The sequence below is a fragment of the Emydura macquarii genome, unplaced genomic scaffold (assembly GCF_026122565.2).
Source record: "Emydura macquarii macquarii isolate MOO-44397 ecotype Brisbane River unplaced genomic scaffold, CSIRO-AGI_Emac_v2 contig_3220, whole genome shotgun sequence".
NCBI classification, from domain to species: domain Eukaryota; kingdom Metazoa; phylum Chordata; order Testudines; family Chelidae; genus Emydura; species Emydura macquarii.
The window spans coordinates 1,303,422-1,313,523 of record NW_027133357.1 but is presented as its reverse complement, the minus strand read 5'-3'; the positions used below and the strand labels follow the sequence as shown (position 1 = coordinate 1,313,523).

General features: G+C 54.7%; 1 protein-coding gene across 2 annotated transcripts; it reads right to left on the bottom strand.

Annotated features, from left to right (window-relative positions):
- Positions 1–4,038: 4,038 nt before the first annotated feature.
- On the bottom strand, positions 4,039–9,352 carry CYB561D1 (cytochrome b561 family member D1). 2 transcript variants are annotated; one of them, XM_067531718.1, is made up of 3 exons: positions 9,163–9,352; positions 7,740–7,777; positions 4,039–6,255 (listed from the first exon to the last, which is right to left on the bottom strand). In XM_067531718.1, the coding sequence occupies exons 1-3, from the start codon at positions 9,284–9,286 to the stop codon at positions 5,752–5,754; spliced, it is 666 nt and encodes a 221-aa protein (XP_067387819.1). In that variant the 5' UTR covers positions 9,287–9,352; the 3' UTR covers positions 4,039–5,751. The 2 variants fall into 2 exon arrangements, with proteins under 2 accessions (XP_067387819.1, XP_067387820.1); XM_067531719.1 differs by having other exon boundaries at positions 4,039–6,180.
- Between the last annotated feature and the right edge of the window lie 750 nt (positions 9,353–10,102).

Sequence of the window (10,102 nt, the reverse complement as noted above, 5' to 3'; positions counted from 1 at the left end):
AGGAAGGTCGGAGCAACCCAGCAACAGCTGCAGATTGGTGACTTGGGTCTGATCGGTCCTTGCAGCAGGACTGTCCCTCAGCTAATCCTCAGCTTTCCCCCTTGGTTTACTGGATGCTGCTATGTCAGGGTGACCTCTGGCTGACTTTGTTTTACGCTTATTTAATCCTCTTCTCCCTCCCCACAACATCTGTAGGGCCAACTTCCAAGCTCCTGTGTTCACACAGTGTTGGTAACGGCTCCATGTCAGCTACACGAACTTTGAGCATGAGCTGTCTGGGTGGGGGGGGGTGGGGGAGAGAGGTGGGGGGGAGAGAAAAGGGCACATGCTCTGAGAGAAAGAGAGGCAAGCTTGGCAGAACTGCAGCCCCCTACCACTCCCCTAGCGGAGCTGCCCCTGGAAGGGAATACAGCATAGCTTTTGCCCAACCTACTACAGGCCAGGGCGTGAGCACAGAGGCAACCCCCTCCCTGGAGCTGGATCCGGCTGTTTTACAGGCGAGATTGATGAGTTTTCAACTGCTGAGCTGTAAAATATTCATGCCCCCATAGAAAAGGGTCATCTTTCCAAGCCAGCGCTAGGAAACCCGCAGCGGCAGGCAGTTCTCCTTCCAGAAGCCTTTGCAAGCAGCTCCCCCGTGTGGGGTATCACCGCACCGACATTCACTGGCTCTTCTGGTCCGTGCACCTGAGACTGGGATGCAGCCATCAGCCTTGTTTACTTCTTGGGAGCAGCTGGTGCACTCCATCCAAGCAACGTGCAGACTGGGCCGATAGGGCTCATGCAGAAACCACTCACGAGTACGTATCGCTGGATGGTTATGTGATGGAGTCACGGGGTTTCGCTCTTGGGTAAATGATGATAACCTATCAACCCCCAGTGATGTAGGGCAGGAAGGGCCCTTGGTTAGGGCATTAGCCTGACATTTAGGAGATCCCAGGTTCAATTCCCTGCCCTGCCACAGACGGCCTAGGTGACTTGGGCAAGTCACTTAGCTCCCTATCTGTGCAGAAGTGGGGATAATAGTACTGTCCCGCCTCACAGGGGGGTTGTGAGGATAAATATGTACAGTGTGAGATACAGACAGAGAGTCTGACCACCATGTCGGGTCTCAGACATGCCCTGTGACTGGATATCTTCCTTCCCATCCATGGGGCAGACTTTGATTTTCCTCTTCTCCCGGCCTTCAAAGGAAATCCTGGGGCCCCTAAGAGGGGTCATGTGAGAATGTCTCCACACTACCATTCTAAATCCTCAGTGCTACCTGCACTGCCGCACACATAGGGGGCATTCTCTTCTTTTTCATCTCAGGCACGGCCCAGTGGTTTGAGCAGGAGGACTGGAGTCAGATCTGGGTTCTGCTGCCATAGCTTAGCTGTGGGACCTTGGGCAAGTGCCATTATCTTTCTGCATCTCAATTTGCCCATCTGTAAAATGGTAATAAAAATAACCAGGGAGAGGGACATCATGGGAATTAACTGACTGATAGCTGTGATATGCTTGAGAGCCTCTGATAACAATTGCAATACAAGGCCACAGTGCTGCTGACACTTCATGCAGACCCACCGGCTCTGCCGCAGCTGCATGGTGCTTGAGTATTACTGCACTGGAGAAACGAACAATGCCAGAACGCTTCTTGACACCACTCTGCCCTTCTCAATTCCCCTCCCCCACCCCCGGCCCCGCTGTGTTCAGATCGCCAAGGGCTTTAACAATTCAATTAGTCCCCGCCAGCCCTGCAACACAGGGGAGCATTCCCCCCGTTTTACAGAGGGGAAACTCCTGCACAGATTGGTGACGCGGCTTGCCCAAGGTCACCTCGTGTCAGTGGCAGAACAGGGAAGAGAGCCAGATCTGACTTTCAGTCCTCAGCTTAAGCCGTTAGATTGTCTTGTCTCATCCTACATCTCCCACCTCCCAGATAATAAACACAAACGGCCGGGCTTAGGACGAGCCCTCAATGCCTCGCAGGCCCGGTCAGGGCATACAGTGGCACCCCAGGGCCAGCATGCCACACATCATCTGCGTACGACGCAAACAGAACACGCATCAGGTGGGGTTAGGGCTGATTGAGGTTTTCATTGTTACACACAAGAATTACATTCCATGACTGAGCCCCAATTATTTCAGGGCTGTGTTTTAAACACACAACACGGGCTAAGAGTGCCCACAAACACACAGGCAATACAGATGACAAACATTTCTTCTTAACCGTTAAAATGCTATTTGAAATGCACAGGACAGACGACGACAGCAATAGCAGCTATGCCCAGAAGAGGTGAAGAGTCCTCTGCCACAGCATGATGGAAAGTAACCTGGAGACTGAGATCATGGAAAATGAGACATTCTTCCCCTAGTTTACCTGTGACCCCCTTCCACTGGAGTTATTGTCTTTCAAACAGAATTCCAACCCTCCTCACGCAGTCTCTCCTTCCCACCCCTCCTGCTGACCCGTTTCTCTATGTGCCTTTTAGACACCTCTAATTAGATGGACTATTTTCTCTTACCCATCCCTAGAGCCGCCCCCTCTCTCCCGCAAAGCTGGCAATCACAAGGGCAGAACGCTGGCTTGCTCAGTAAGCTGGAATCAGAGTCTGAAGAGCAAAATCCAGCAGCTGTAGGATGTGATCAGAGAGACCCAGAGACAGCCTTCGCTCCATCTGCACCTCTCCCAGTCTGCCCGCCTTAGCAACCTTTAGTCCAACACAGCCAAAGGTCTGTCTGCTCTCCCTCTCCCCTAGGCTATAGTGCTTCTAGTTTATTTCCACTCCTGCTACAAGCTACAACAAGGTGTGCCATAGTGAGGTCTATGGAGTCAGATATTGTGATGCTTGATGCATCCGATGGTGTGGGAGGCAATATGCTACTGTACAAACCCCATCTCTACCAGGCCCGTCTCTGTGGACAGAAGCTGCTGATGGAAACTGTTTACTGAGTACAAGGTCCTGGACTGCAGCTCTCCTAAGACTCCCTACATGATCTCAGAGAAAGCAGCTGCTTTTTACAGGTTTCTACTCCAGCACAAAGCAGGGACAGTTCGATATTTGTATAGTGCCAAAGCTGCATGGTAGACAGCCAAGTGGGGTCTCTCCAGCACCCATAGGTAGCAAGGACCCTACAATGGCTCTCAGCTGGAGTGCAGCTGTACAAGGACATTTAGGATCCCCAGCACCCAAACCCTGAGCTCACAGGGTGGGGTAGACATGGCTGTCCCACATCACACCGGGAAGCACCCATCATATGGAAGGCTCCATATAACCAGAGACGAACATAGCTGTGAACGTCCAGGATTGCACTTCATTAGCTCCCTGAAATGGAAGATGCTGATAAGCAGTAGGCAAAGCCACTGCCCTGAGCCTGCAGGGCATGGACTCAGCCAGGCTCTCTGGACCCCTAACACCAGAGAGAGGGGATTCAGTGGGGTTAATGGAGCTGGAGCCACTCAGAATGCAGCTAAAAGGAGGAATGTACTGGACTTGGGAAGTGTCACTTGCTGCTGCCCGCTCCTAGCTTTGCAGGGTTAATCCAGAGTGACCCTGCAGGTGTAGTTTCAGAAAGAGGAGTGAGTCCATGGGGAGGGGGACCAAACCCTGATTGCAGAGGAATCTGCATGCTGGCTCATTTTCCACTTCCGTGGGATTGAGCAGAAGACAGCACAAGGGTTTCAGTGACATGTTCACACCAAGAACTATGAAAGCCCTTTCCCGGGTCTCCTCCCCTGCTAGCATATCTGCCTGGCCCCTGTACCCACCCTACCCTGCAGTGTCAGAGTCTGCCCACTGCATGTGTAACCCACACTAGCATAGTGGCTGATCCCCAGGCAGGGTAGTGGCCCACTAGAGCTAGCAGAGTTACTTCTTTAGCTCGGGGCTGTCGTGCTGAGGGTCCCAGGTGTGAACCCCTTCCCAGAGCTATGCAGGTGTCCTCGATGCCGGCCAGAGGGCAACAGATGAAAAGGAAAAGTGAACTGGAAAGGGAAATGCAATGTAAGCCAGTGAGGCACTTTCCCTGAGAAACTGGAGACGGACGCCCCCCAGAAGTCCTGAGATTGCCACTTGTGAAGTGGTTAAATCTGGGAATAGTCTAAGTCAATCAGCTACCACCCAAACACGGCCCTAGGAGCTTTGCTGTTGACTACGGCCATGTCTACACCACGGGGACCACAGCAAAACAGTTATGTCGCCACAGCTATGCCAGCACGAGTCCATACGTTGATGCAGTCTAAAGCAACAGGATGGGTCTTTCCATGGGGGTAGGAACACCGCCTCTCTGAGCGATGGTAGCTAGGTTGATGAAAAACTGCTTCCATCAACCTAACTGTGGCTACACTGGGGGTGCGGTCAGCACAGCCACGGCGCTCGCTAGCTCCGTAGCCAGGATGACATAAATTTGAAGTGTAGCCCAGGTCCAAAGCCCAAGTCATCGCAAGGTACAAAGCCCACACAGCTAGTAAATCTATCCCCTGGCTACACCTGCAAAGCCACCCCCAGCCCACGAAAAACCCAGCAGTGCCGCAAGCTTCGTGCTTTCCCGTTACAACCCACTGGGCTAACCCAGCTACACAACTCCCCACGGCCTCTGCCCCAGAGCGGCATACGGGTACAGACCTGCCACTGTAGCAGGACGAACAAGAGCGGAAGTCAAGTACTGCAACTGGCATCTGAAACAGCCACCTCTCTTAGGGGGCTTCGCTGGACATGGAGAGTGCCAAGCAACCGCAGTGCGGGTGGTATCTCCCACGTGTCCCTCCCCCCCTTTGCTAAGGAGAACTCAGTGCTTGTCAAAGGTGCCACGCTGATGACCCTGCAGAGCCACGGCCTTTCTTTACCCACAGGACAGATACAGCCTGGGCAGCAATAACGCAGGTTTCCACTCCCAATGCCACCTATCTATGGGGCTACCCTCACCATATAGTATCTAGGTGCCTACCTGCATACCTCAGCCACACCCAGATCACCAACTCATTTCACATAGGCCACAGAACAGACCACACTTTCCATACCCCACCTAGGCAAGAATCCAGGCAAAAGGCTCAACGTCTTCCAACTGCTCCTTCAGCCTGCTGGTCCCTGGGGTTCCAACTACCACAACCCCCAACCCTACCACGCAGGAACAGCCTGGGGTGCTGCAAGGGCTGGCAGGGGTCAGGACCGTGGGGTGTAGCAGGATGAGAAGGCAATGGGAAGCCCAGATTAACACTAAGAACAATAATTAATCCAATTTGAAGAGAATCTTGGGCCCATTGCAACGCTGCCGGCAGCCAGATGCACCCAGGCGCTCTTCTGCCTTATTTACAATCACAACAGCCCAAGCAGAGGCGACCAGGGGAGTTCGGCCTGCAATGTTGGGGATGGGATTTGCACCCGAAAAGCAAAGTGATTCATCCAGTGGCCGGGCCAGCGGCACTGCAGTGCTACGGGGCAGGGACTCCAATGTGAGCCAGGAACTGGAAACTGAACCCCAGGCTTCCAAAACCTGAGCAAAGATAGATTAAGTGCACATCTTAGCTGTGATATGGCAGCTCAGGATCTACACCAACAGGGCAGCTCTGCTAAACACACAAAGGGAAATTGATCATTAGCACAGGGAGCGAAGGGACGTGCCCCCAACACACAGATGCACCATGGATCAAGGCAGGAGGGCAGGGCAGAGCTCAGTCCCTGGGCTGGGGGGGGAGAAAAGAGAGAGATGGGCAGGTCGGAGCTCAGACCCTGGGGTGGGAAAAGGCACAGGGAGAAGGGAGGCTGGAGTTCAGACATGCACCCTTTTCTTCGGTAGGTGAATGCTAGTGGTCTGGTTCATGATCACCAGGGCAGGGTAGATGGGCAGTGCCAGGCAGAAATACCAAGCCACCCCTTTGATCTGTGCCTGGAACCAGTCAGAGCAAATCCCGAGGACCACAGTGAAGGTGGCGAGCAAATAGACAACCAGGCCACACGTGACGTGGTACAGCCTCAGCCGTGCCACAGAGGAGATCCTCAGCAGCTGGGGGAAGCGCAGGCTAAGCCCACACAGAGCCTGGCCAGAGGTGGCAGCGAGAGTCAGGACGCCCAGGAGGCTGTGCCAGGAAACCAAATGCGGGAGCTCACTCCGATTCTTGCTAGAGACGATGAAACCCAGGCCCAGCGTGGCAGCCACGACCACCAGAGTCTGCGTCGTCCAGTGCAGCCACACTTTCACCTGGCGGGAGCAGAAGCAGAACGGGGAGTTCTCAGGCGAGAAGAGCAGAATGGCTTCGGGCAGGCAGAGGCAGAACTGGGGACACAGGAGACCATTAGCAACATGACACCCGCTTACCTCCCAACCCACCTGACAAACACTGGCCAAGGACCCTGCGTGGGGCAGCACGTTACCCAGAGACAGAACAGCGCAAGGGGCCTTTAGACGAGGAAGGAAGAGTTCATGCTTCCAAACCTGAGCTACTCCTGTGGGCAGAGCCATGAGGTCGCCACAACCAGTGACAAGAGCATCCTTTCAGCCAAGGTTTCAGTGTATATATGGAGGAACTGGGAAACTCGGCTTTGCCACTGAGAATTGGTATATATGGGATCGTCAGTGTCAGGGTTTTGCAGCTGCAGGTCTCACGGCACAGGACACTGCCGCAGCATTCACATGTCAAACCCGGACACTGTACCCACTGCCAACCTCTTTCCAGGTGTTGATTTTAATCTAAAAAGCACCCTACTGCATGTTCCTGGGGACCTTCTTCTGACTCCACTGCAGCTCAGGTAGGAGGCTATTTTGCAGCCCATGTTTCTATTCGGGGGGGAGGGAGGCAGGAAGTGGGGAGGAAATAAGGGTTGGAAACAGGGCATTCCAGTCTGGAATACGTGTCCCACCTTTAAAAAACATTTTTTAAACTTTCAGGGCACGTACAGGATCTAGCTATTCCTTAAGGCCTGCCACGGGAAGAGATTTTTCTGGGGAGTTGGAGTTTGAGTTAAACCTTGCCCTTTTGTTGTTTGCATTCAGCAATACTTTTAAAGTAGTGTAAATGTGCTTGGAAAATGGTGGCTGGTGACCAGTTTATCAGCCGAAATAAATAAATAATTCTCATCTATTTCATATGTAATGGAAACCACCTTTAACTCCTGACAGTGTAAGAGGGTCCATCTCCCACTGTACATTCAGAATTCCCAGATACACACATTTCTCTTGCTGATTCTCACAGGCTTCTCACTCTGCTTCAGAAAAAATCCATTCACCCCTGAACCCTTGCTTTCAGCCATCGGTACAGCAGTTTTCACTCCGAAAAGAACCTCCAAACTGATACTGAATCACATCTGGAATCGGAGAGCCATCTGCTCAGGGCTATGAACTAGTGTTCAGGGAGCATCTTGCCAATCAGGAGAGCACCTTCTTTAAAGATGTGGGCAATAAATTCATTCCTAATACCAGATCACTTACTCTAGAAACCAGACACGGACTGCACTTCCCTCCAAACACCATATCCACTCACAAGAACACTAGAAACCAGATCTGAAGGGTAAACGGGAGCCAACTAGGACACGCAAGTCCTCAGGAAGATAGCACTTGCTGCAGTGGATCACGGTCTGAATCCAACAGGCACAAATGAGTGCATGCTGCTAAGGGTGGCTCCATCTGCTACCAAAACCAGCAGGACTCTGGGGGAGGGAACCCAGAGCTGCATGCTAACATCTCCAAAAGCAAAACAAAGTGTCTATAAACCCTGGGACATTTCTAGTAGATAAACATTAAAAAAAAAAAAAAAAACTTACTGCTATAGACATGAACACGGGGTGCCAAGAAAACAGACCTGGAAAGGAAAGAGTCAACACTTAGTGCTGGGGCAACACTTGGTGCTAAACAGGAAATGATTCACACATTCTGGCCTGCCAAGTAGTAAATCAGAGGGAGCACTTCTCATCACCATTATAGTTCCTGTCCCCTGGCTCTGGAGCTGGATGGGGACATTCAAGCATGGAGGATACACTGAACCGTCTGGTGCTCTGTATCCTGTTTTCCTGATGGAGCTGAGGAGGAGTGTGGAATTCAGCATTTCAGTTCCTTCCCCTCCTCCCTTCCCTTGGAAATATTTATATATATCCTTTGGAGATAATATCTATTCTCAGATTGAATCAAGTGTTTCTTACAAACTACTGGATGTTCAAACAGAGATGAAAGCCAAGATGAGTGCGGCCTTTTAAACTATGTTAAATTGGGCTGGGTCTTTGTACAGCAACATTCCCATTTCACACCCAATTTTTCCTGCCCCCACCTCCCCATGGACCTTTTCTAACTACAGACTGTTTATCCAAACACAGAGAATGCTGAAACTGACGTGCTGGGAAGTTTCAAAGATGCTGAAAAATTGAGTGGTTCATAATTTCACACCCCCTCCTTCTCCTCCCACTCTCCGCTAGTCCCTGCACACCTTAAAAGCCAGTGTCACCCATCTTAGTGATGAGGAGTGACTGACAAACATCAGTGGAGAGCAAGCAAGGAGTAAACCTGCTGGCTCCTGCTCTCTGGCCCATGGCTCCCTTTCCCACAAGCATGAGGGGGTATGCACATGGGTAATGCTGGGACAGGATGGACTCTGACCAGCCCCGGGACAGAAGACACGCCATTTCAGAGGCGCGAAACAGGGAGGACGTTATCCAAGGTGGAAGAGAGGGTCCAGACGGGAGTGGATACTGATGCAGTGCTGACCCCAATGGCCCAGCACCATGCTCGGGGGGCCCAGGGGCACTGTGCTATGGGGAGCAGGGTGTGGGCACTCAGCACTTCTGCAGCCCACTTATCAGTAATTACTAAGAGGCCACACAGTCCCCTTCCTCCACCCCCTACAACCCTACAGCACCATCACCTCCCTGCTCACCGCAGCTCCTCCGGGCCCCTGCACCCTCCGTCATCCCACAGCTTCACCAGCCCCCCAACTGACCCCCTCAGCCCCCACCCCAGCCCATGCCCCCACCCCAGCCCCCCAACTGACCCCCTCAGCCCTCACCCCACCCCAGCCCCCCAACTGACCCCCTCAGCCCCCACCCCAGCCCATGCCCCCACCCAAGCTCCCCAACTGACCCCCTCAGCCCCCACCCCAGCCCATGCCCCCACCCAAGCTCCCCAACTGACCCCCTCAGCCCCCACCCCAGCCCCTACTGAACCCCCAGCCCAGCCCAGCCCATGCCCCGCACTCACTGGTGCCGGGCCGGGAGAGCAGCAGCAGGAAGACGGTGAGGCCCAGCGCCACCAGGTGCGCCAGGGCGCCGGAGCCCCGCCGCAGCCAGCGGGAGACCCGGGACTTCGGGGGCCCGGCCTCCATGGCGGGACTGAGGGGGGGGAGGGGCAGCCCCCCGCTCAGCGACAACCTGCCTGCGGGGGGGCGGCGGTGGGGAAGCCAGGCTGGGGCGGGGCCGAGAGGGCGGGGGAGGGGCTAGGGCGGGGAGGAGGGGCTAGAGGGAGGGGCCGGAGGGCGGGGCCAGAGGGGCCAGGGCGGGGAAGAGGGGCCGGAGGGCGGGGCCAGAGGGGCCAGGGCGGGGAAGAGGGGCTAGAGGGCGGGGCCAGAGGGGAGAGGGCGGGGCGGAAGGGAGGGGCTCGAGGAGGCACTGGGGAGAGGGAGGGCTAGAGGGGCGGGGCTGGAGGAGCACTGCTGGGGAGGGGGTGGAGCTAGAGGGATGTGGGCGCTGAAGGCCCAGTGCTGGGGAGAGGTAACGGTGCCCTCTTCCCCTGCACCTCCATAGGCTCCTCCATCGCCTCCCACGAGCCCTGATGCAGCTCAGGCTGCCCAGAACCAGCCCAGCCCAGCCCACCTCCCTTTGGGTTCATGGGGCACTGCACCGCACAGCACTGCACCGCCCGCCCTGGGGACTTGCCCTGTACAGGCCATGTGCAAGGCGGGCAGGCAGGGGGGGGAGGGCAAGGCCCCATTGCCCCTTGGCACTGGCGTCTCTCCTGGGCAAAGTTCCCTGCTGTGCCAGCTGGCAGCCAACCCAGGCCGACCCCGAAGGGGGCAGCTCCATGTTTAAGTGGGGCTTGAGACCCAGGCTCACAGCAGCATGAGCTCAGTCCTCCGAGACGGGGACGTTTTTTGGGCCCTGCTCAACAAGTCACCTGTGGCTCCTGGCCCTACCCCGAGTAC

Excerpts from the sequence above, each read along its gene's own strand:
- CYB561D1 (XM_067531718.1), bottom strand. The coding sequence starts at position 9,286 with ATGGAGGCCGGGCCCCCGAAGTCCCGGGTCTCCCGCTGGCTGCGGCGG. Across the intron at positions 7,778-9,162 it reads GCTCTCCCGGCCCGGCACCA|GTCTGTTTTCTTGGCACCCC; the intron begins GTGAGTGCGGGG and ends TTTCCTTTCCAG. Across the intron at positions 6,256-7,739 it reads CCGTGTTCATGTCTATAGCA|TTCTGCCTCTGCCTGCCCGA; the intron begins GTAAGTTTTTTT and ends CTGTGTCCCCAG.